Raw genomic sequence first — 26,176 nt, 5'->3', positions numbered from 1 at the left:
AATAAACAACCCTTTAGATGTAATCTGTGGTTTGTCTGGAGGTGGAGGTGGCGCTGAAGAGGAACACCCGCCCCCTCCCAATATTTTCTCCTTTGCTGCGCCTCCACCCCCAGCATTTGGAGCGGCGGAGAAGCGGCTCCGGAGTGATTAATCCGGGGATAATTCACCCCCCCTCCGCCCCCCGGCGCGAACCCCCCGAAGCGGGATTGGAGCGAGTCATTTCCGAGAGCGCAGCGCGCCTCTCCCCGGCCGGGCGGACACTTGGTTCATTCCAGCCGCAGAAGCTCAGAGCTCCCGCGTACCGGGATTTTTTCCGAGCAGAAAAAAGCTCCAGAGCTCTCCTGACCTCCTTTCTCCTCCACTGCGAGGGGAGCCTCTCCCTCGGCGCTGCCGGCCGCGCCATGCCGCGCTCGCGGGGACGGAAGCAGGGGCGCTGCGGCTGCCCCGCGGGGAGGGCTCGCGCCGAAGCCGGGATTTCGGCGCTTGTGCCGGGCGCCGGGAGCCGCTGGGGCCGTCCGCCGCCGCCGCCGCCGACGCCGCCGCTGCTGCTGCTGCTGGGCTGGGGGCTGCTCAGCGCCTCGGCCGCCGCGGGTAAGTCCGGCCGCGCCGGGGAACCGGCGGCCGCCGCGCGCCCCACCCGAGCCCCGAGCCCACCCATCCACGACCCGGTCCCTGTCCCTTCCCCCCGCCCTCCGCCTTAACCTCCCGCCCTCCCAAACGCCCACCGTCCTGCTCAGCCTCGCCTCTGCCCCCCCTCTTTCCCCCCCACCCTCACCCTTCCTCCCCGCCACCCTCACCCTCACTGCTGCCCACACCCCCAGCCTCAACTTGGCCGGATCCGGCCAGGGGGCCTGGGAGACAGACCATCCCCGCCTGGGGTTGCGGGGCTCCCGGACCGTGGCTTCAGTTTCTTCAGCCTCCCAGCCCCCAAGGTGCTAGGCTTTTCCCAGATAAACTTTCCTGGAGCCCTCCCCGCCTCCCGATCCTGGTTGGCACGCCCGTCCTGGGGGCTGGAGCGGAACGGCGCGCCCCCTCCCCATTTCCGCGTCTACAGGGTCTGCCCTTCCCTGCCCCCGCCCATTTTTCTCGCAACTGAAGCCCGCGCCCCCGCCGGAGCCGCCCGGAGACTGCGGCCGCCACCCCCCTCCGCAAGTGTCCCCCTGCCTGGGCGCTCTGGGCTGGGAGGGGGGTCAGCTGGGCGGGGGTCCAGAGCACGCCGAGCTGGAGGACTCCGGTGGGGGCTGCAGGGTGCTGAGCGACGGACAGGCGGGGGCGGGGGTTGCGCCCGGGGGCGGGGGAGGGAGTGTCGCCGCCAGGCCCCGCGCCGCCACATTGCCCTCGGTTTCCACTCCGCGCCAAAGTGCCCTTTCCCGCGCCCTGCTGCAGCCGAGCGCCGGGTCTGCGGCAGCGGCGGCGCGGGCGGCGGGACCTGCTCCCGGCGACCGAGTCGGGGAGGAGGACAGACCTGGCGAGTGTGGCGAGTCCCGGAACTTCGCCGATGTGTGGCTGCAGCTTGCGGACCGGGAAGGCACGCGGAGCTTGGAGAAAACCCAGTCCCCACTGGGAACCACTGGCCTCGACTGCTGCCCTCCCGCTTTACCCCCTGCACCCCTCCGAGGCTCAGCTCTAGCCACAGCCTAGAAAGTTCTGTGTCCCCGGGTGGAGACGGGTCCGACGAGCGATGCCTGGGGCCGCATTTTTATTTAGCCTGAAAGCTGACACCCACGGGGGAAGAAAACCCGTAACACCTGCTGCCCAGGTTTTGACTGAGAGCACCTCCGGCCTGGAGCTGTGTTGGGTTTTTTATTTACTTATTTATTTTGTTTTTTTTAAACCACCGATTGAACCGTTGAAGGCTTGGCCTCAGCCATCCGAGCCTCTAGGTGGTCCCTTTTTGGAAACTGCGACCCTTCCCTGGCGAGCTCTTCTGTCCACTCTGGGCTCCAGCATCTTGTGAGCCGGTCCCCGCAGACCGTGTCGCCAGCTCCTTAGCCGGGAATGTTAGGGCTGCTCGTCGGGAAGGGCGCCCTAAGCCAGCCCTAGCTCTCCCACCCCTACTTGACCGGACTTTCTCAGGTTCCCCTAAGAGTAATAGCGGCCGACACCCAGAGAGGGGCGCCCGCGGTGCGCGCGCCTAGGAGCTCAGGCCTCGCGCACACCCACACCCACTGGGTGGCTGCACAGTTCACAACGACGCCGCTGGTCACCAGACTTGCCACATGAGAGGTGGGGGTACCGCTCGTACCGGCTGTCAGGCCTCTCAGACGTGTGTCCAGGAGCGGCCCCTGCTCTGGCTTAGCCGACCTGAGATTGCCCCTAATATGATCCAGCTGGTTTTCTGGCTCGATTTGTCCCTGCCCCTTGGGCATGTCATGCCCCCAGGGAAAGAAGAAGGCCGACTACCGGAGCTTGCACACTGCTGGGCTGTGCTGGAATCCTGCGTTGGAGAGATCGGTTGGCTTGCAGCTCTTTGGTTGGCAGAGAAGTTGGGGGTGGGAGTGCTGAATGGCTTGGGGGAGGGGGTGCTTGCTCTCTGGTGGGCGTGCTCTGGCTTCCCATCCCGCATTTACATGTGGTGTTTGACCTTGCCAGCAGCAGAGATTTGGAAGTGGACTTGGTGACAGATGATGGCAGGATTTGGCACATTAGAGGGGGAAGCACGTTTATTTTGTGTTCTCTTCACACCGTTGACTTTAAAAGATGCTCAGGACTGCACTGTCTCCCTTCCTTGGCCCAGTGATGACTGGATAAAATGAATATAGGATTTGAAAGGAGAAGCCTCCTTACCTGCCTTCAACTTGGACCCTCACCCCTTCCATCTGTGCCCTCACACTGCCCCCACCCCCAGCCTCCCTAGAGACCTTCCAGCAGTTACCTCCTCTCCCTAGATGATAGATCCATCATTCTCCTGTCTTTTGTTCTCCCTAAACAACTTAATCTCTAACATAAAACAAGCCAACCAGACTGCTTGGCCCTATTGACCTTTTAGCTCCCATCCCATCTTTCTTTCTCATTTACAGGTTAACTCTCTTCAGACGAGTCTTGAACTCACTTTCTCTGCGACCATTCACTCCCTGCCGACTGGCTTCTGTCCCCAGGACTGGAACTCTCTAGGAAAGATCACTGATGACCACCTTAATAACGCCAAACCCATCTGCTTCCTCTTTCTTTCTCTTCCTTTACCTCTCTGAACTGTGAACACTTTGGATTACTTCTTTTAAAATTTCTCTTTCTTGGGCTTCCGGCACACTGTGCTTGTCTGATTTTTCTCCTACCTCTTGGCTGTTCCTTCCCAGTTTCTAATAGTAGCACTTATTCCCCTCTTGAAAGTCTGGCTTCCTGCAGTGTTCCATTCCTTATGCTTTTCCTCATTTCCTTTCACTCCTCCCTGGGTGAGCTCATCCAGGCCCATTTCTTCCACTACCACACTCTGAAGCTTCCAGACAGATCTCTCCTGCCAAGATGCTTCTCCCGATATACGTCTATTGGCTTCCTAGCCCACGGAAGCTCTGGATCTAGACAGCCCGTATAACAGGCTGACTCTTGGACATCTTCACATAGATGTTTCCCTTCCAAAGCAAACTCATTAGTTCTGCACCTAACCTCCAGTATCCTCCGTGCAGGCTGGTGGTACTGGCAGCCTCCCAGTTACCTAGCTGGGAACTTTAGGATCATCCTCAACTCCTTCCTTATCAGGTGGCCATCAAGTTCTGTCAGGTTCATTCTCTCAAATGTTCTCAAACCTGGCTACTTTTCTCCGAATTAAGCAGCTCTGAGCATTGAAAAGACTGTTATGCTTCCCATTTCCTTAATAAGTAATTTAAAATAAAGGCAATATTCAACTGTAAGTATAAGGATTTTTATACTTACAGTTTCAAGTTCTGATTTTTCCCATGCTAACCACTTCATTGCTTTAAAAGAAATCAAATATCAAATTATTTTTAAAAAATTTCCCCTTGCTTTGCTTGTTTTCAGAGGCCTCTTAAAAACTGGAGCACTGACCATACCCAGTGTTTGATGACAGTACTAACTGAATTGTATTCAAAGTAGTTATTTATCTGCCTCATGTATTGAACTGTGAGCTTCCTGAGGGCAGGGACAGTGCTTTATTTCTCTTGGCATCCCCAGCACCCAGCTCAGGACCTGGCATAGAATTGGTGGCTGATAGATGGTTGTTAAATCAGCAGATGATTTTTTTTTTTAAAGAGCTCCTGACTTATTTATTTTTTTACTTTATTTATTTATTTTTTTGGCTGTGTTGGGTCTTCGTTTATGTGCGAGGACTTCCTCTAGTTGTGGCAAGCGGGGGCCACTCTTCATCGCGGTGCACGGGCCTTTCACTGTCGCGGCCTCTCTTGTTGCGGGGCACAGGCTCCAGACAGGCAGGCTCAGTAGTTGTGGCTCACGGGCCTAGTTGCTCCGCGGCATGTGGGATCTTCCCAGACCAGGGCTCGAACCCGTGTCCCCTGCATTGGCAGGCAGATTCTCAACCACTGCGCCACCAGGGAAGCCCCAGATGATTTTTTAAAATATTTTTTTCTTGGACAGTTTTCTAGGGGCTGATAAGCCTAAAACAAGAGTTTTAGGGATCAAAGAAGCCAGTTGGTTTGCAGAGGTAATGCGACAACAAAGCCACCTGATCCCCAGTTGCTTTCCCTCCAGAACCAAATGTCACAGATTGGTAAGATAGCTCCTTAAGTTCTAGAACCAATACAAGAACAAGCCCTAAGCATTACCCACCCCCCCCACCCCCCCAGGAAAGGCACCAATGTATGGATTTGAATTTCCATTTGCAATTCAGCTGTGGGTTTGTGGTTTTAAAAAAGAAACTGACCACAGCAGAGAGTGTTGACCATGTCTTGGACTGGTGACAGGGTAGCTTTGTTGAAGGTGAGGCTAGAATGATGTGGAAAGGCACTGGAGAACCAGATTGCCAGGGCTCGGACACTGCAAGGTTTGGGTGTGTCCAGAAGAGTCCAGCAGGTGGCTTCAGCGACACCGCCTTGCCTCATGTGTCTCATCCGCCTCTGTTTCATCATCATTGTCACGCCAGCAGGATTTAGGAACTCTGATGGCTCAGCAGAGCCAGATATTCCTTGTTGGAGAACTAGCTGATCTTCAGACCTCCCCAAGGCTCAGGCTGCCTGCGTGCAAAAGGGACAAGGCATCCCTGTGTTTTGGAAGGGATTAGAAATCAGAGATGCAACAGGCCCAGCACATACATATGGATTGTGCCCATTGAATGAAAGATGGGGTTGGAACGGGAACACTGAGGACAGAGGACTCGGCCAGGAAGTCTGTGTACCCTCCCAATATCCTCCTCCACTGCTCAGAAAGCTGTCTGGGTACCCAGGGGAGTGACACTAACAGCTGATGTCTGTTGAGTCCTCACCATGTGCTGAGAGCAACCCAAGCACTTGCATGTATTAACTCGACCCTCACAGCAACCCAGTGAGGCCGGTAATATTATTCTCCCCATTTTATCCACAAAGAAATAGGTTCAGAGAGGACACATAACTTAACCACACCCCTAGTCAGCCAGAGATTGAACCCAGGCCTGCCTGACTCCAAATCCTTTACTGGTACCCACCCTGTTATCTGTTCTAAGGAGACCCAGCTGGTGCTACCTGTGGACTCCTTCCACACAGGCTGCCTATCTCTGTCCTGCTTTTCCCACTGGGCTGTGCCCATCAGTTATGCTGTGATGCTTTTAGCACTTGAGCCTGGATCTCAACCTTCCAACTCCTCAAGCAGCCATGGTCCATCCATCTCCACCACAGCTCCCGGAGGTGACTACAAAGCCGTCCTTGATTTGCTTCTAGTCTCAGGCACCAGTCTCGACTGAACTCTGCTGTGAACTCTCACAACCCAGGTTGTCAAACTCCTCGTATTGTAAAACTCATCAGGACATATCGGGATTTCTTGTTTAATGAGACAATGTCTGCCTTTATTCCCTAAGGCTCTATGAACTTAGGCGAGCATTGTAGCCCAGATCACAGCACATAGCAGACACTCAATAAACACCCGTTGAAAGGATCAGAGGCAGGTTCTCTGGAGCCCAAGGTTGCCTTTCTCTATGACTGTCCTTTTGGACATTCCCAAGGCAAGGGGCTTGGAGGAGTGGGACGCGATGACGGGGCATCCCCAGGTGGGAGGCGGCCCTATGTCCTTCTACATATTACTAACGATAGCTCTCCTTTACTGAGTGCTGGCTTAGTGCTTTATAGACATTCCTATTCAATTCTCACAACAATTCAGGTACTATAATATCACACTGGAAGAGACTGAGACTCAGAAATTAAACAATTTGGCCAAGATTATAGAGCAGGTAGGAGAGGAGACAGGACTGAACCTCAGGGCTTCCTGACTCTAGGGCCCATCCTTTTAATTCGTGGAAAGCATCTGTCACAGTGCCGGACCTGTCGTTAGCATTCAGTGTATGTTAAACGCTGCCACTACCTCTACTGCTACTACTATTGTCCACTTGCTTTCTGCACCAGCCTCTTAGAATTGTAAGAGAAACAGTTCTCATCCTATGCCACTCTAAGATGCCACCAGATGCATCAGCAAGAGTCTTTCCTCTGCTCCTCCCACTGAAAGCACACTCCTTAGAACCTGGCCGACTCACTCATCTATCAGCCCATGTTAGTACACCTCTTCCTAGAGGGGTGAAGAGGGCGGACCCTCTAGCTCCCCCTAGAGGTTGGAGAATGTCACTGACACTGCCTTCCTTGGGTTTCACTCTGAGTGGGATATGGCCTCCCAATCCCTCCTCTCTGTCGGCTACAGAGATTTTCCACGACAACAGGGGAACATCTGGGTGAACCTGAAAATGGAGGGTTACCTCAGAGTTTTCCACCTCACAGAGACAGTGTCTCAGGATTCATTGGCTTTGAATAGAATTCGGCTTCCCGTTGGGCCCACAGAAAGCAAAGGGTAGGCTATGCAATGTGGGTTTCTCAACTTGAAAATAGTGGTGTGGTTCTTAGAGCTCTTTCTTGGTTCTTGTAAGTTAAGAGAAACATGAAACTCATATTTATTTTCTTTCTAGATGTGGGAGCTCAACCCCCTGGGCTATCTTTTCATAACCCACCTTTAAAGATGAGATTCTGTTTTGGGGGGCCTGTACAAATTCAAGACATAATAAGAATTACATACTCTTTTTAGAGCATGCTTTTGATTCCCTATCAATAGATTAAGCATTTTGGAAGTTGTTTGAAAAAAAATAAAGATGAGATTCTGTATCTTTTTTTCCCTCCTCTTCCACCCCAATACATACTTAACTCTTAGGTCTCTGGGGTCCTTTGGCTTTCTCATGTAGTTTCACATGACATGAAGAATGGTCATGCCCTGTATACATTAAAAAATGAGAAGACTGGGTCAGAATGGATTGGGATGGGATGGGATGGGATGAGATAAGATGGGATGGGTGGAGTTGGGTTGGGGTAGAGTGGGACAATCGGGATATGGTAGAGTGGAGTGAATGAGTTGTGGTGGGATGGGGTGAGATGGGGATGACTTAGGATGTACTGGGGTGGCTTAGGTTGGGTGAATTGGGAGGGGATACTGGGCGATGTAGTGGGATTATATAACCAATTGAGTGGGCATCGTGAGGAAATGGGAAATTAAGGAGGGTACCAGAAACAACCTAACCTGCTTCACCTTATTGTAGCATCTTCATCTTCCTCCCCAGAACTCCTCAGTTCCTCATTTGCCTGAACTGTGAAATTTCTAGCAGATAGAAAGTCCCCATCAGCCGTTGGTTCCACACTGGTGTAGATTCTAAAATGCTGGTGGCTCCAGTCTCTGCTATTAGGGGTCATTCTTCAGGGAGAAATTGGGAGTCCTGTGTGGCCACCACCGTGAACCCTAGCAGAGAAATATGCCGGGCACAAGGCAGGAGCCCCAGTGCAGCCCTTGCCAAGCCCAACATCAGAGAAGGGCACTGTGCCCACCCTGGAGCTAGCGGGGTGGCTGTACCCACAGAAAGCAAAGTCCTGGGTAGTGTAGGGGTTCACCTCTGTGGTCCCCTCTTTCGAGGAGTTTCCCCACTGGAAACTGCCTTTCACTTTCTACCTATTTGTTTCTTATTGTTGGAAAATTTTAAACTGAATTGAGCTCTAAGGAGATGTCAATTCTGCCCTTGAAAATCATCGTTATAAGGAACTCTTGTGATGCTAAAAGTAATGTCTGTGTAGTTAAATTACTGACAGCACCAAGATAACTCTTAGAAACTTATTTGAGAATCTCCCATGTGGTCTGGAGCAGAAAATAAGGGCTCATATTGTGGCACAAATAGCCTTCCTCCCTGCCCATGTCTCATTTATACTCAAGTGCAATTATAATCCAGAAACCTCAAAAATTATGTGTCCATCTTCTTGGTTTTCAAATAAGCAATAGAGTAAGGTCCGTTATTAAGTAGCTACATCTATTTATTGATTGAAAGTAAGCAGGTGTGACAGTTGTAACTTGAAAGGGAGAAAGCAGAAACTTTGAAATAGACCATTTGAGATACAAGCGAATTATCAGAGAATGCATAGGCATTTTGTGCAGAGTGATTGATAACCCTTTCTGAGATGAGCAAGTGTGGTAGAGTCGACTCAGGCCCCGGGAGGTTTGTCTGCGGTTGCTGCCTAACTCCCCAGCCCAGCCTGAGTCTTACCACCTCCTGCCCTCATAACTCCTCCATCGCCATGTCAGGGGTAGGAGTCAAAGGTGGAGAGAGGCTCAGAGACTGGGTGAGGCTTGGTGATGGTGCATGGGGCTTCTGGCACATTACTCGGCAGCAAAAAGGAGGTGAAAGTTTAATGATTTATTTTCAATCCATGACCAACAAGGACCTACTGTATAGCACAAGGAAATGTGCTCAATATTCTATAATAACCTAAACGGGAAAAGAACTTGAAAAAGAATAGATACATGTATATGTATAACTGAGTCACTTTGCTGTACACCTGAAACTAACACAACATTGTTAATCAACTATACTCCAATATAAAATAAAAATAAAAAAATAAAATAAAATGTTCCTAGCACGAAAACTGCCCCTTCAAGGATGGCATCCCTCCCCCCAGGGGCCTGTGTTGCCCTGCTCTCCTGGCCTTTGTCATTTGTGCAGTCCTAGAAGGGCTGAGCCATGGCAGATTCATAGCTGGAAGGAACACGTTCTGATATATTTGATATGTTTCTTAAAATTTGGCCTGAGAGTCAGGAAACTAGTCTTCCAGCCTTGGTCATGACTCTACATCTCATTTCTTCTTCCTGGGCCTGACTTCCTTGCCTGTAAAGTGGAGATAATAATACCCACCTTGTCTATGTAATGCTGAACTTGGCATTATTTAATTAACAAAACAAAAAGGATCCAGAGATTTTAGAGTAGGTCACCAGTGTAAGCCCCATCCAATGGGAGATCCTGCCCAGTGGTCAGGCTGGCTTGGCATGCCAGGGATGCGAATCTCACTACCTTTGCAGACAGCCTGCCTGGCTATGCTTCAGGGCGCAGGGGTAGTGGATGAAGGAGGGTGAATTCACTCAGCTTCCTGGCCCTTATCCATTCTTACCCTCCAAGTGGCTGATCCTGAGAAATTGAAAGGGAGGACACGGACAATTCCCATCCACCGCCCATCAGACATCTGCTGCAGCCTCCTGCCTTCCCACCCACCCACCTACTCTGGGGCAGCATCACTGAGCTCAGGCTGGGAGAGGTGATTGCTAGGGTTCATATTCACTAACACATCCATCCGGGGGACAAGATTTGCCCCGAGGCCTTTTAACTCTAGCAAGATGGAAATTCTCTGTGTTTGAGGACCACTGGGACTCACATCTCCTGTGACATTTTGTTCCAAGAAACATGGAAAGAGGAAAATGTAACAAGGATAGTTTTGCTGGTCATGTGGAAGGCACTACTGGGTGTTTTTTTGGTTTCTGCTTTTTTTTTTTTTTTTTCTTTGAGCATGACATGGAATTAACCTACCCTCAGATCATGACAATTTATGATCATCTATCTATGAAAGGCTCCTTTCTTGTTTTATTTTTAAAAATTTCCTTCCTTTATCCCCAATCCCAAGGCAATTGTTGCCTTCTCCCATCTGTACCCACTCTAATATATTTTATATATATCTTGAAGTATGCATGGATCCTTATAAAATATGTAAGGTTGTTTTGTGTGCATATGTAAATTTACATAAATGATAGTGAACTATAAATTTCATCAAGTGTCTTTTTATTTACTTAGCACTATAGTTTATAGATCTAGCCCTGCTCCTTGTATATGTCTAGTCCTTCACTGCATTATAAGTTGTGCATCCATCCCATTGTATATATCCACTCCCCCTGGGAATAAACCCCTGGCTTGTCTGTAACTCCTCCTGACTACACATGAAGTTCTGAAGAACATCCTTGTACATTCTCTCTTGGGACCCCATGTAAGAATAACTCTGGGCTATACAGAGTGGAAGATGGGGATCCCCGAGTTAACATGTTGATTTTCTATGATATGCCATAATATTTTCCAGAACAGCTGAGCTAGGGCTCATTTCCTCCAAGAGTGCACCAGAGTTTCTGTCTCCCCATGTCATTACCAATACCTGATATTGTCCACCTTTCTAATTTTTGCCATTCTGATGAGTTTAAAGCGCCATGTCGTTGTTTTGTTTTATTTTGCATTTCTCTGATGACTAGTAAGTCTGAATATCTCTTATATGCTTGTTAGCTATTTGAGCTTCTCTTTTTGTGAATTGCCTAGTCATATTCTTTTCCTATTTTTAAATTGGATTTCCTGTCTTAATTTAGAAAAATCTGGGTTTGATTTTCAGGAGTTCCTTTTATATTCCAGGTATTGCCCTCTGTCAGTTTTAGAGATTACAGATAACTTCTCACAATCTTTCATCTGTCTGTTTTGTTTATGATGTCTTTCTTTGGACAGAGATGCTTCATTTTGAGGTAGTCAGATTCATCAATGTTTTGTGGAAGGCAGAAGTTGAGATATACGGGTGCCCTGATGAGCTAAGGGGCAGGGTGGTCTCCCAGGCCCACCTGAGCCCATCCTTCTCCAGGGCTGGCTCTCTGTATGGAGGGCTTTGAGCAGTCCCAGAGCTTTCCTGTCCATACTGGGACCCCAGTTCCTATAGGAGGTCTTTCTTCTGGCTCAAGGCACTGTGTTTTAGAAGGTGCCAGTTAAACTACAAATAAATTACTGGATGGGTGCCACACTTAGAGAATGTGAGGGTTTACTTAGCCCTTCAGCAGGCGTTCATAGAGGGCCTGTGCTGGGCCTGAGCTCTCAGAGGCGTTGGGGACCATAGACAAGTTTCAAAGATAAGGGTACATAAGAGAGACAGTTGCCCACATATTCATAGCAGCATTAGTCACGATATCCAAAAGGTGGAAATAACCCAAGTGTCTATTGATGGACAAATGGATAAACAAAATGTGGCATCTACATACAGTGGAATATTATTCCACCTTAAAAAGGAAGGAGATTCTACATTGTACAACTTGGATAAGCCTTGAAGACATTATGTTAAGTGAAATAAGCCAGTCACAAAAGAACAAATACCGTATGGTTCCAGTTATATGAAGTACCCGGAGTAGTCAGATCCACGGAGACAGAAAGTAGAATGGTGGTCGCTGGGGCTGGGGGTTGGGGGATTGAAGGGAATGGGGGGTTGTTTTTTTAATGAATAGAGTTTCAGTTTTGCAAGATGAAAAGGGTTCTGGAGATGGATGGTGGTGGTGGTTGCACAACAATGTGAAGTACCTTAATGCCATTGAACTGTACACTTAAAAATGGTTAACGTGGTCACTTTTAGGTTATATATATTTTGCCACAGGTAGAAAAAAAGAGGGGTAACTATCCAGGCGCCAGGGGTCAGGGAAGTCTCCTAGAGCAAGTGATGTTTAGGCTGAGACTCGCAGGATGGATAGCAGAGGGCAGATGAAGAGAGGCAGCAGGGGGAAGGATTCCAACAATGGAAACATACCTGTACAGGCTCATGGCTGGGTGGAAGTGAGGCATGTTCAAGGTCTGGAAGTAGCTCAGTGTGACGAATAAGGGCAATGAAGAGTCTAGAGGGTTTGGAGCAGGGGTGTGGCAACATCAGCTTGGTTGGCTGGTGCAGGTCTTCAAGGAATGCGGTGATGATGAGGGCAGGGTGTGGACCAGGGCACTGCTGGGGAAGGCAGGTCTTGGTGCCCCTCGGGGAGAGGTCAGCAAGGAGTGGATGAGGGCATCCTCTTCCTTCCTCATTTTTTTTTACCCTGTTCCCCACCTTCCCAGAGAGGTTAAAACATCCACAGAACTGTCAAAAGTCCATGAAACCCACGTAATAACCTGTGGATTGTAAATCACAGTTCTGTTAATCCTGCCTCGGTGAGAACATTCCACAACTTTCTGCAAGAAAGAAAGTTCAGATAGTTAATCTACCTGCTCGGGGATGACTCCACAGGCCGTTTCAGCATCCCGTCTCCTGGGGAGACCTGCTGTACTCTATCTTGTCCAGGTCGTGTGCACCCCTCCACATTTTGGTCATTCTGCGTCCCCTGGTCCACCTCCTCTCCTCTTCTGACCTCTCCAGTTATCTCCTGCCCCTTTCCTTTCCTGCTCCCTCCTTTCCCCAGTCCTGTTATTTTCCTGACACCAAGACTCTTCATTCTCATTGCAGTCACCCTTCCCCCACCCCCAGCCTCACCATCGGTTTATGCCTCCTCCTGACCTTTGACCTTGTTGCCTCCACCCCCTCCTCACCTAGGACCTGCCCCCTCCATGGCCTTTCCTTTAGCCAGGCTTCAGCCCACCAGCTCTGTCAACAAGGAGGATTTTCAGGGCTTTTAGCTGCTCCCATCTGCTTAGGACCAGTGGGGCTGGGTCCTTTGAACATTCACTGAGCACCCAATGCAGTGGCCCTGGCCTGGGGGTCAGGGATACAAATACCATCTAAAACCAAGTGCCTTCCTCAAGGACAGTTGCAGGCTCCTAAAGGCCCAGGGAACTCTGAGAATAGAGGAGGGGGAGGGGCAGCAGGGCAAGCTTCACCTAGGGGTGTAAGCAGGCTCTTCAAGAGTGAGCAGGCGTCCTTCGGAGGAGGATAATATGGGGGTAGGAGGTCCTCGGTAGAGGGAGTGGCCTGGACAAAGGCTTGAGGCAGGAAGCTGTGTCGGGGGATGTCAAGTTTGCATGCCCCTCCATCAGCATCATTATCATGGAAGCTGGAATCGGTTCTTTAGGGAACACTCGGGAGATGCTGAGAGCTGTACTTTCCCCTCCCTAAACCTTGTGGCACTCCTAAGAAGGTGATGATTTTGCAGTTGAGGAAACTGAGATTTAAGGAGATTAAGTTACTCGCCCAAGACTAGACAACAGGGAGGGAGAGAGCCTGGATTTAAACCTGGTCTGATTCTGGCACCTACAGGCTTAACAACCACTGTTGTACCCAGGTTTCTCAGTTACAAATGTAGATTCCCAGGCCCTCCCTGGATCTTCTGAGTCGGGAGTATCTTGGAGCAGGGTGGGGAAGCTACATCCCTAATAAGTTCCTGTTATTATTATTATGCACATTAAGTCTGTCTAGGAACCTCTTAGGCAAACAGTTCCCAACGCCTGAAGGTGGAGCCCAGAGGAGATGGGCCTTCAGCCATCCACTCCTCTGCAATGACGTGGCCTTGACCTCACCCAGGAGTCGACAGAGGAAGGGCTTCCTGCTCGCTCTCCCCACTCCTTTCCTCTCAGCTCTGCCCTGGTGGAACTGGGACCCCGGAGGTGACCAGATTAGTGCTGCCGAGATTCGGTGACCCCCAAGAAGAGGCTGGGGAAGCATGCTAGCCCCACAGGCCTGCATCCCATACCTGAACTGCTCAGCACACCTCACAAAAGGCCTGTTGGTCAGGGTGGGCCTGACAGCTCTGAGCTCCTGATTTACCACGTCCTTCCACCAGGCCCTGATTTGTTAGGTGAGAAAGCAGGGCACTCAGGGGAGTCTTATCCGCAACTTCCTTGTGTACTAACTCCTATTATTCCAGATTTAATACTTGAAGAGCGGACACAAAGCACTGAAGTACCATTTTCCTGGGGCCTGTTGGTGGGAGCCAGCTGCATTTTAGGACAGAGGCGAAGCAGGCAGGCTAAGGCGGGGTGGCCAGTCGTGGTCAGGGTCAGGGCAGACGGGGAGGGCTCCCAAGGGTGAGGCCAAGGCGTCCAGCTTTGTTCCTGGCTGGAGGAGGACTCAGCGGCCAGGGGAGGGGCTCTAGCCCAGTGGATGGACATTTAGGGAGTCCGTGGTCCCTGTGAGGAGCCAGGGACTCTGCAGAGAAACCGAGGCAAAGGGCCAGTTATGCAAATAAGGATGCTAAGACAGGAAGTACAGAAGTACAGAGACTCTGGGAGGCCAGGGGGTCGGGGGGAAGGGGGTGGAGGGGGTCATTCATTCATTCATTCATTTGGCCAAGTGTTTCTTGGGTTTCAGGAAGTCGGGTAGGGACTATTAAATGAGTGCCCTGAGAGAGAAAGATTTCATGATCAGATGAATTTGGGAATCACTAGACCTCTGGTTTCCAATGTGTGGTCCAAGGCTTTGCCAGGAAGCTTCATAGAATTGCAGCTTCACTGTCCTGCCTGTAAAGGTCTGTGTTTGCCTGACTCTCAGCATGCAGCTTTCCTACCCCTTGGCCACATAAATCTGTGCCCCACTGACAAGCGTTTGGGTTCTTTTATTCACCGCTGTGTCCCCAGCACCTAGGACCGTGCCTGGAGCGTGGTAGACGCTCAGTCAGTATTGATTGAATGCATGAATGCTCACCAGGTGGTTGTCAGGTCCAACTGAACACCCTGGAAGCTGCTTTCTGAGCAGCAGAGACACAATGCAGATTGCCTTTCTGTTTTCTGTTGCTGTATCAGATACAGCTGATGTCCTAAGGTGAAGAGTTGCTGAGAGGCTTGGGCAAGGGGGTGGTGGAAATTTTTGATGCAGAGCAATGGGATAGCTGCTTTGTGCCAGCCTGCGTTTCAGGAAGATCCTGATGTTGCTGGAATCTTTGAGTTGGAAGCCATTGTTCAAAGTCAGTTTTTTGAGAAGTGTTAGCTATCAACACCTTAGTAAAAAAAAATGAACTGATCAGTCTGGAGCGATTAGGGTCAGATAAGGTGGTAAAGGGTAAATTTGTGTGTATCTGGACCCACCCAATGTCCCCAGGCCTCAGATTTTGAACCTAGAAGTTAATCTGACCCAACTTTGTTCCTCTCTTTTCTCTTGATTCGGTTCTTGTTGGCCTCTCCCACTCAGCTCAGTCCTGGTGTGTCCTTCCTCTGGCTCTGTGCCGCCCTGAACCACAGGCTCCATCTGGGACTGTTCTCATCTCTGGGGCAGCCTCACCCACTCATCCTCCCGAACAACCGTGTTTCCTACATCACAGAAAAATTGACACTAAAGGAAACAACTGCATGAACCTTGCCGCTGAATTTGGGTAGGAAAGCCCCAAGGGTACTGTGCCCTGCGCTACCCAGGAACGTTGCTGCTGTAATTGGCTAATTGGCGTCCCTGCTTCCCATTTCTCTAACCCCTCCCTCCTCTGTTTCCTTTCCGTTAGCCCAGAAACACACTTTGTTTTCATCTTAAAAACACACTAAACACCACCCCTTCCTTGACTCTGCACCTGCTTTTGACTGTCACCCCGTCCCTCTCCTTCCTTTCCTGGTCTGGCTTCCTGAGAGAATGTCTGCCAAGGTACTTCTCAACCCCTGTCATCTGGCTTCCACACACCCCACTCCGGCGGAAGTGCTCCAGCCCAGGGCACCACATGACTTCCTATTTTCCAAATCCAAGCCTCTCTCTCCGCTTCTAGACCTTTCTCGGTCTTTCCACAGCCTGCCTCTTGCCCTTCCATCTGCCTCCTCCCCTCCTCAGCATCTGACACTGCTCATCATTTCCTCCCATTTAAAATTTGCTGTCATATTGGTGTTCCCAGGCCTTAGCTGACCTCTCTTTTTATTCTACATTCATTTCTTCCCGTGGCTTTATGCCACTGTCCAAATGCTGATAATCTCCACATCCCACATTTAGGTGAAGACCTTGCCTCTGAACTCCAGAGCCACATACCACCCGGCCGATCCATGGCCCCGCATTCAGCATGTCATCTACTGAATTCTTCCTTTCTGTTGTCACCTGTGTCACGCCCCTTGCCCCCAGCAGTCTCACCATCCCGTATTCTTTTGTGTCTCACCTCCATGCATCTTCCTAAGCCAGAAGCCTGGGCATCGTCCTTGAATTCCACCCCTACCCATTCCCTCTCACTAGTCAGATCTTGTGGATTCTACCTCCCAGATAGCTCTCCAGCCTCCCCGCAGTCTCACTAGTGCTGCTGAGGCTCAGGCCTCAATCTTTGCTCCTGGACACTTGGGACCCAGCATTCTGGCCTTGACAGTGGCAACAGTTTGGTCTCCCACAGCCATTCTTGTCTTCCTCCAGTTGATGGTGCACGGTTCGGTAAGAGAGACACAGGAGAGCGGCTTTACTCTCTGGATGGAAGGGGAAGGATAAAACAAAGATCAGTGAGAAGTTGGCGCCCCTTGAAGAAGTAGCAAAGACTCTGAAGCTCTTGGGATGAGAGTGAGTCTTGGGAGTTGAAGCTGATATGCCATGGACAGCTGTTCCTATCACCGCCTCCCTTCCAGGGTTCTGACTGATGGACTGTAAGGACAAAGAATGTCAGTTGAGAGGAAGGGAAAGTACTGATTCATTTGTTAATAGCTGGGCATGTGCCTGACACCCCTCGAGGCACTGGCCTTTGGTCCATCATGTTGGAGAGCATGGCTCAGGCCTGAGCCCAGTGGTGCCTTTCACGTCCCACTGTGAGGGTAAATCTTGGGAACTGAGCACTCAGGATCCTTGGCAGAATCAGGACTGGGAAAGGGTCTACAGTGTACACTCAACGCCCCCTTTCCCAGCCAGCTCTCAGCATGAGAATGACGGGCTTGCTCTACGCACGGGTTTTAGGTAGGATGGGGGGCATCTGGTGGGCATGCTTTGCCTTTTAGTCCAGTGCCCCTACCCCCTGGGGGAAAGGGAGATCTCCCCTCCTCTGTGGGCTGAGACTGCGTGGTGAGAGGCAGGGGACCAGGCTCCTAAATGTCTCCCTCTCCCAACACAGCCCAACTTTGTTATGACTGGGGACGCGCTCCTGTTCTCCGAGTTCCTCCCAAGAAACTTGTATATCAAGGCACTGTTTCCACCAGTCTGCATTTATCGAAAGGGGCATGGATTCTTTTCCCAATTTTTTTTAAAATTAATTAATTAATTAATTAATTTTTGGCTGTGTTGGGTCTTCGTTTCTGTGCCAGGGCTCTCCCCAGTTGCGGCGAGCGGGGGCCACTCCTCATCGCGGTGCGCGGACCTCTCACCATCGCGTCCTCTCTTGTTGCAGAGCACAGGCTCCAGACGCGCAGGCTCAGTAATTGTGCCTCACGGGCCCAGTTGCTCCGCGGCATGTGGGATCCTCCCAGACCAGGGCTCGAACCCATGTCCCCTGCATTGGCAGGCAGATTCTCAACCACTGCACCAGCAGGGAAGCCCTCCCCATTTTTATTCCTAAAAGAAATATGTAACTGCCAGTTGTTTCGGGTCCGTTGGCCCTGATCGGCTCTCTCCCCACATCCCACCCACCCCGAAGCAGTTACAGGGAAACTGTGCCACAGGGTCAGAACAAGTGCAGGAGACCCAGGCTTCCTTCCGCTCTGCCCTCACACGGAGGCGGGCAAAGCCACATCCAACCTGTGGAAAGCCCCTCCTTCCTACCTTTCAGCTCTCTGTTCCAGAGCCCCAGGCCCCTTCCCACCTTCTCGTGGCCTCAGCCTTCCTTCGTTTCTCACACGTTGTCTGAGTTGACGCCCTGATTTCTAACATGGGTGGTTCTGATCTTCTGCCCTGGGAAAAGGCATCTTCTTGGGAACTCACTCTTACTCCCTTTATCTATGGTTGAGACACTCCCATTCATTCCCAGACGCACCTCATTGCATTTCTCCTTTCAAAGCAGCAGACAGTCCTGCCAAGGGACTAAGGTTTCTCAGGAGGCCGTAGGCAGAGGGGCTGGGGAAAACAACATCCCTTAATTGTCAAGCCTGTGGGGCCCCCAGAGGGCCCCGGCTCCATCCCACCAATCAGAATGGACAAAGGGCAAGCGTGACCTCACTGACTGGGACGAGTTCCAGCCCGAAGCAGACACTTGGCATTTATTTGCCTGGGCATTTTGATGGTGGATAAATGCAGTTTCTGTTAGGCTCTTTGAAGTATTGAAAGTAGCTCACAAACTCTCATTACTGCCTTTGAAGACCCGTAGGGGTCTGGGAACCCCAGGCAGGGCCCTGATCTTGTCCAGTGCCTCCTCTGCACCCTCCCTGCCACGCCTTTCTTCCCCTCTCAAATTTGGAACCAGACAGAGTGAAAAACAACAAGAGGAGTCAAATGGAGAGATCAAAATGTCAGCTCATTACTGATGGAGCTGGTTGGAGAACGTGGCTTTGGACATGAGGCCAAAGTGGCTTGTTAATACATCACTCTTGAATGGGAGAAACTTACCCACCCATTCAGGGGCAAAAGGGGACAACTTGGGGCCTCCCTCACAGGGGCCAAGCCTGCTGGACTAAGTTTAGGGAGGTGCGAGGTGGGTGGGGCTGAGCTGAGCTCGCCAAGTTCTCCCCTCCCGAACTCACTATTTAGACAAGTCACTCCCCTCCTGCAGGGGGCGAGAGCGAGGGGTCAGGGAGACCAGAGAAATATGTGTCTGCGGTACTTTGTCCTCTGGGGCATGGAGTGGGAAGGTTCTCCCCTCTATGGTGTTGGGGCTTGGGCGAGCACGTGCTCTCCTACCTGGCCGTGTTGGATCTGGGCCAGAGCAGGTCAGCATCGCCTGCAGCTGGGGGGGGGGGCAAGCATGCCTGTCCCACCCACCACCCTCCCACCCTGGAGGGATGCTTGGAGCCCCATCCACTTTGGGCACAGCTATGGATGCCAGCCAGCCTTGGAGATTTCTCAAAGCCCTTACCCAGACCTAGAGGAGATGTTGACTAAGACATTGATCGTCTGGCCCGCTTATCTCTGTGACATATTTAAATAAGAAAATAAATCGTTCATTTTGCTTTTCCTTTCGTCGTCTCCTGGAACAGTAGATGGAGAATGTGCTTCATCCAGGTGAATTTTAGGAAATGGGACTGCTGTTTAAAATGCCTCTGCTCTGGAGTCAGACCTGATTCTCCTCGGTTAACTCCTTGATAGAAACTGATGTCAGATTAGGGCCAGGCACCATACATTTGCTTTGCAGATGAAGGACCAAAATTGAGTGGAATAATAGGTCCAAGGCAAGAGGAGCAGTTGGAGTATGACGGGGAAAGTTACTAGCCTAACAGTAGAAATACCAAAACTTTTCCCTTTTCTCATCCTCCCTTCCCCTCCCCTCTCCTTCCTTCCCCTTCCCTTCCCTTCCGTCTTTTTTCCTTCCTTCCGTGCATCCAGCCATCTGTGCATCCATTCAACCATGTTGTGTTGAGCTCCCACACTGTTCTGGACTCTGTGTGGTGTTCTGGTACCTAGAGGTGATGACATGTATAGTTTCTGTCCCCCCAGCCCCACCCCCTAAGCTTTCATTCTTTCTAATGTATCACCACTGGGGTGGACAGATAACTAAGCATAACTTAAATGCGATGTGATGAGTACCACAATAGAGTTTAGCATGGGACTGGGATGGGGGTAATGGGAGGACAGAGGAAGGGCAGGAATCCAACCAGGGACCACTAGGGATAACTTCCTGGATAGATTTTGAAGGTAGAGCCGACAGGGTCCAGTGGGAGTTGGTCTAGGGAAGACAGAGAAGAGTAACCTGTGGCTTCTTGACCTGGTAGCGATGTTGGTAATGGGCCGGAGGCCACTTCTTGGGGGTGATAGTGTGTCGCCTGGGTGGGGTGTCTGTGTGATCCTGATTCTGTGTTGGGCACATTGCTGTACACAGTCACTGGACAGCAAGACCCCACTGAGCTAGGTCGTAGGGTTATTCCTATTTTATAGAAATAGAAACTGAGGTTTGGAGGAATGAAATTACTTGTCCAAAGATCACATAGCGGGTAGAGGATGGAGCTGCGACCATTGCTACCACATAGCGCCACCCATGCGGAGTCTCTTGACAGTGTTTCTACAGCACACAACCCAGGATCCCTGAAGAGAGTCCAGCACTGGCACGGATCACAAACTGTTTTTATAATAATAGTGGTGATAACATTATCTTCATGTCTGCAGTTTCTACTGTGAGCCACTGTGCCAAGCATTTTATATACACCATCTAATATACATCTAACAACAGGCTTGTAAGGTAAATGACATTATTACCCCCATTTTACAGTTGGGCAAACTGAGGCTCGGTGATGTTACTAATGGCTCAAGGTGATACACGGTTGGTAAATGTTGGAGCTAAATGAGAACCCAGAACTGCAGGACCCCAGAGCTCATGGTGTCGAGCAGCACATTATTCACTTCCCCCTCTGCAATTTCACACAAGAATGGAGGGAAGGGGCCGTTCTTGTCTTATTTCACTCCCTGCACTTGTTCCTGCCACTTTCCAAGCCTCAGTTTCCTCATCTGTATTAAGGGGACAGTCATTCCTGCCTGCCTTGAACAGAGACGGTGACAGGCTCACCAGGGCCTTGTAAAGGCCTATTTCATTGGACCTATAAGACACTTGTAGCTGAAGTTCAGGGTTCTCATCTCCCGAGGGCTGGGTGTCTGTCTGGGGAGAGACTGAGGGGGTGGAGAGGAGCCACTTGTGGGCCTTGGCTCCAAGGGTGAGTTCTCTGATCTGATCTGTCTGATCTGATTGTTCAGATCCATCGTTTCTTGGATGTGGACACCAGATGTGGAAGGATAAGAACATCTTTGGCGGCAGATGGGGCAGGTGGGACAGGATGACGCCTGTCTCTTCCCCAAAGGCCACAGCAGCACAAGGAAGGTGCAGAGAGGCTGCTCGGGGACACTTCAGGGCTCACACTAATGGGCCTGGCTCCGTGCACTGTTGCCGAGGTGGTCGGATGCCCTTCCTGCCTTGAGGAGCTCACGTCGCTGTGGGGAGGCGCGCGTGGCGCACGCAGTGCAGCGTGATGCCCGGAAACCCGCAGGCATCCTCCACGCTTCCCTTTCTTGTTTCCTTCCCCCCACAGTCAGGCCATGAGCCAACCCTGCTGGCCGCACCTTCAGAATACATCCAGGATCCACCCGCTCCTACCATTTCCATCGCAGCCCGGAGTCCGAGCTGGCATCTCCTTTGCCTGAACTCCTGCAGGCGCCCCCTCTGCGGGTTCCCTCCGTCCACTCTTGCCAGCCCAACAGCTGGAACGCTTTGAGCAGTGTCATCAGATCATTCATTCCTCTGTGCGGAACCCTCCAGTGGCTCCCATCACGGTCAGATATAAGTCGAAGTCCTTCCCACATTCTTGCCCCGGCTTCCTCCCTGACCTCATCTCCCCTGAGAATTGCCCGGCTTACTCTGCTCTGGCCAGTGGCTCCCTGCCGTTGTTAGACAAACTGGCCGTGGTTCAGTGGTCTTGGGCTCAACGTCCCCAATAGCCACAGGGCTCAGTCCATCGCTTTCATCTACTCCTGCTCAGATGTCACCTCCTTGGAGAGGCCTCCCTGATTCCCTTATCCTTTACTTACGCTGCCTTAGGATTCTTCATAGTCCTTTTAATTGCCTGACATATTGTATATGCATTTCCCCCCCCATTTAGTGTCTGTCTCCGCAAGTAAGTTCCATGAGATCAAGGAGCTTGTCGGTTTTGTCCAACTCTAGAATAGCGTCTTAAACATAGTCGGGGGCTTCCCTGGTGGCGCAGTGGTTGGGAGTCTGCCTACCAATGCAGGGGACACGGGTTCGAGCCCTGGTCTGGGAGGATCCCACATGCCGCAGAGCAACTGGGCCCGTGAGCCACAATTACTGAGCCTGCGCGTCTGGAGGCTGTGCTCCACAACAAGAGAGGCCGCGACAGTGAGAGGCCCGCGCACCGCGATGAAGAGTGGCCCCCGCTCGCCACAGCTGGAGAAAGCCCCCCGCGCAGAAACGAAGACCCAACACAGCCATAAATAAATAAATCAAAATAAATTAAAAAAAAAAAAAACATAGTCGGGGCTCAGTGACTATTGGGTATTGAAGGAATGAATATATATAGAGAGAACCAAGGCTGACAGAAACCCAGAAGAAGGAGCAAACAACTCCATGTGTGGGTGGGTTGTTGGGGGGTCACTGGGTGAGTGGATGGGGGTCACTGGGTGAGGTGACATGGGAGGTGGGACGTATAGGAGGTGCAGGCAATCTTCAGGGGAAGAAAGAGGGGATGCGATCCCAGGAAAAGCCCCCAGACCTCAAGGGGCTGGCTGTTGACAGGAGCGGAGGAGAAGTTCCCGTGGAGGGAGGACGCGTTGTGCTGTAGCTGAGGCCACGCATCCAGCTGGGAGCCGGGAGCGGGGCAGGTGGCAGAGGAGGGGAGGGTGGGGCCGCTCCCTGTGAAGTGATTATGAGCCCGGACTCTGGAGCCAGTCTGGCTGGGTTCACATCCCAGCCCTGCAGGGAAATCTCTTAAGTCACCATTTGAGGTGCTATATTAAATCATCTTGCAGGATCTCAGAGCACAGCGCTGGGGTGTTCTCAGAAGCACAAGTTGGAGCTTCAGAGAGACCTAGGCTTCAATCCTGGCCCTGCCTTGTCCTATAGCCTGCATAGAGACTGAATAATCTCTTTCGGCCTCAGTTCCCATCTCTAAAATGAGAACAATAGTCCCTAATTCACAAAACCTTTGTAACAATGCGGTGAGATGATGTATGTGAAGCACTTACCTAGGCCTGGCCTGGTGCTTGGTCGTGGTTGCCAAGGCAACGAGCCTGCTGAATCCAGTGGGATCAGGAGCATTGGGAGAAAACTTGCTCTTTTAGCTCTTGGTGGGCCTCAGGTGTGCTCCAGATATTTGCTGGCCTGCGAGGGCCCACGCCTTCCCTCAGAGACCCTGTCCTCCAGCCCGCTCCTTCCTTCAGGTCCTTAGAGGACCATGCCCCCTCCTGCCTTTGGGCCTTTGCACGTACTGACTCCTCTGTCTGGACTCTTCCTGCCCCCTTTCACCTCATTAACCGAGGCTCATCTTGGCTCAAGGTTCACTTCCCCCTCCTGGACCCTCCATCTAGCTCATTTTCATAGAAGTGTGTTCCTTGCCCTTGGATAGCTTATCTTAGGTAATGATTATACATTGATCACAGTCATTAATTTACTATTATCGCTCTCCTCATAGACTGTAGGCTTCAGGAGGGCAGGGACTGTGTCTGGCTTATCTCTGGACTATAGACAGTCCCTAGCAAATAGTAGGTTCTCAATTCATATGAGGAATGACTCAGGGAAGGTGGAAGGGACACGCACAGCTGTAGCGACCTTGTCTTATTCTTATCCTGTTCTTCCCCAAACAAGACTGGGAAGACTGAGGGAGGCACCTTAGCCGTGAACCTCGCAGCATTAGAAAGGATCCCAGTTCTTTTAAAATTTACAACAACAGCAATAATAAATAACACATACTCAGCGCTCTAGTCGCTATGCTAAGTACTCTGTAGACATTACTTCATTTAATTGAAACGTCATTATTATTGAGTGAGAAAAGCAAGATGCCGAGAAGTGTGTATAATGTGATCCAATTTTAAAAAGATAAACAATGTCAATTCCCCACTCTATATGTAAATGTGTATACGGGAGTATGTAATTTTATGTTTGCATATGGTTTTGCGAGCAAGAGTAAAAATATGGAAAAATGCAAACTGGATTGTTAATATGGGTTACCTAGGGGTGTGTGTTGGCTAGTGGGTAGTTTGAGTGGGTGAGGTGGGGGAGTGAGGGAGAAAAAGCCAAGGGAAAAAAGGGAAAGTAAAAAGTATAATTGCACTTAAAAACTCAGGATGCATAATAAGATCATACTTAGGTATTCATGCAAGATTGTATATGAATGTGTATGTAAAAAGAAATAGAAAAATTGTTCCAGAAAGAAAAAAGTACTAGATGCCGGCAAGGGTGCAGTGTGGTGGGCACTTTCATAAACTGCTGGTGGGAGTGTAAATTGTTACAAACTTTCTGGAAAGCAACTCGGCAATATATTACCAACAGCCTTAAAAATATTTATATGTTTGGACTCAGTATTTCACTTCAAAGAATTTACCCTGAAGAAATAATCAGAGTTGCAGTCAACCATTTATGTGTAAAATGCATAGCATTCTTGGTATGAGAGGGAAAAATGGGAATGAACTAAATAGACAACAATAAGAGAAAGGTGAAACAAAATGTTCTGTCAAAAACTAAATTACAGTCTTACGACAGTCCTGTAGACAGGATGACTCTTAGCATCTCCATTTTACAGATGGAGGAAACAGAGGCTCAAGAAGGGGAAGCAAGTTGGCCTTAGTCACCGGCCAGTAAGTAGGTGGTGCAGCAGGATTCAACCCCTGTGCATCTGCAAAAACGTGAGAATTCCTGCCTTATGGGTAGGCTTGCCAACAAGGTGCATATCTGCTGTTCAAGTCCCTCCCCTGGAGGAAATTGTACAGTTCATTGCTCCAAACGCTTGACATCTTGAGCTGGGACCTGTTCAACCATAGCATGTAGAGGGACCCCCAGAAGGATCATCAAAGTGACTTCACTTTCTTTTCTATTTATTTATTTATTTATTTATTATATATTTTTGGCCGCGTTGGGTCTTCGTTGCTGTGAGCAGGTTTCTCTATTTGCGGTGAGCGGGGGCTACTCTTCGATGCGGTGCGCGGGCTTCTCATTGTGGTGGCTTCTCTTTGTTGCGGAGCACGGGCTCTAGAGCGCGGGCTCAGTAGTCGTGGCTCACGGGCCCAGTTGCTCCGTGGCATGTGGGATCTTCCCGGACCAGGGCTCGAACCCGTGTCCCCTGCATTGGCAGGCGGGTTCTTAACCACTGCACCACCAGGGAAGTCCTTCACTTTCTTTTTAACGAGATAATATACAGAAAGCCTTTAGTCAGCACCTGACACAGAGTTAGCACTCATTATAAACTCTAACTTGTAATTCACGTCATCATTTTTCCTTGGTTAGAGAGGTAGTTAGGAAACTAGGTCTTTTTCTTCCTTGTCATTCTAATTTCTTCTCTCTGGGTTAGCTTGGAAATTGTCCTCTTAGTGGCAGCCCATGGGAGCGTAAATAGTCAAAGCTTTGGAGTCAGATCTGGGTCTGAATTCTGGTATTGCCTCTCAGCAGCTGTGTGATTCCAGACAAATTATTTAACCTCTCTGAGCCTCAATTTCTCCTCTGATCCTCTTTGCCTGACTCAGAGAATTGCAGTGAAGATGAAATTAGATGTCAAATAGCAAGTGCCTAACACAGTTCCTGCCTTGTAGAAGATGTTTATTAAATGTTAGGATGCTTGCCTTTCCAGTTGGAAGGCATGTTCTTCAGCTGAAACCTTGCTGAGTGGCACTGCTTTGTGAATGGTTTTAGGCCAGGTTGGACCAGGCCAGAGCAAGATGTAAGCTGGGCCAGGGGTACAAACATTATGGCTGGAGCTTTAGAACTCCAGGCTAGAGTTCAAAGCGACGTGCAGGGTAGCAGGGAAAGGAACATGTGTTTACCTGGGCTCAGGATGGGCACTGGAGGTTGCAGGCAGGTTCTGAGTCTGACATTTTTGCTCTTGTTGGTACCTAGAGGTCACAGCTGATAAAAGACCAGTGAGAGAGTCTGGCATGAAAGAAAGAGGAGGGATGTGACATTTGGATAAAGACTTGCTGTTGAGAGTGCTCGGATATGTCCTGGGTGAAAAGAACTTATCAGGCCTTGAGGAAAGTAGCATGGTTTCAATCACTTTTTTTTCTTGTGAAGTCATTTGACTTTGGTTGACCCATTCTCTACACCTCCAGAGGCATAACCAGGTCCAGGCTGTGGAGTGGAATGAAGAGATGCAGTTGATGAATGGATGAGTGGATGGACGAATGGATGGATGAATAGGATGGTAGGTGATGGTAGGTGGATGGGTGGATGAGATGGATAGCTAGATGGGATGGATGGGCATTTGGGATGGATGAATAGAGATGGGCTATTATATGGGGGTGGTGGATGAATGCATAGATGGCTAGGATGGAAAGATGAGGATTGACTGATAGGCTGG

The 26,176-nt window shown here is 50.4% G+C and overlaps 1 protein-coding gene across 1 annotated transcript in view; it reads left to right on the top strand.

Annotated features, from left to right (window-relative positions):
• Nucleotides 1-401: 401 nt before the first annotated feature.
• CSMD2 (CUB and Sushi multiple domains 2) overlaps nucleotides 402-26,176 on the top strand; it is a 676,782-nt gene continuing 651,007 nt past the window's right edge. Inside the window, exon 1 of the mRNA XM_057529595.1 lies at nucleotides 402-591. Within this exon, the coding sequence (XP_057385578.1) occupies nucleotides 402-591 (190 nt within the window). The remainder of the gene's footprint in view (nucleotides 592-26,176) is intronic.

Source organism: Balaenoptera acutorostrata, chromosome 1 (genome assembly GCF_949987535.1).
Source record: "Balaenoptera acutorostrata chromosome 1, mBalAcu1.1, whole genome shotgun sequence".
In the NCBI taxonomy this organism is placed as follows: domain Eukaryota; kingdom Metazoa; phylum Chordata; class Mammalia; order Artiodactyla; family Balaenopteridae; genus Balaenoptera; species Balaenoptera acutorostrata.
The sequence above is the reverse complement of the archived record's forward strand: the minus strand, read 5'-3'. Positions and strand labels throughout refer to the sequence as shown.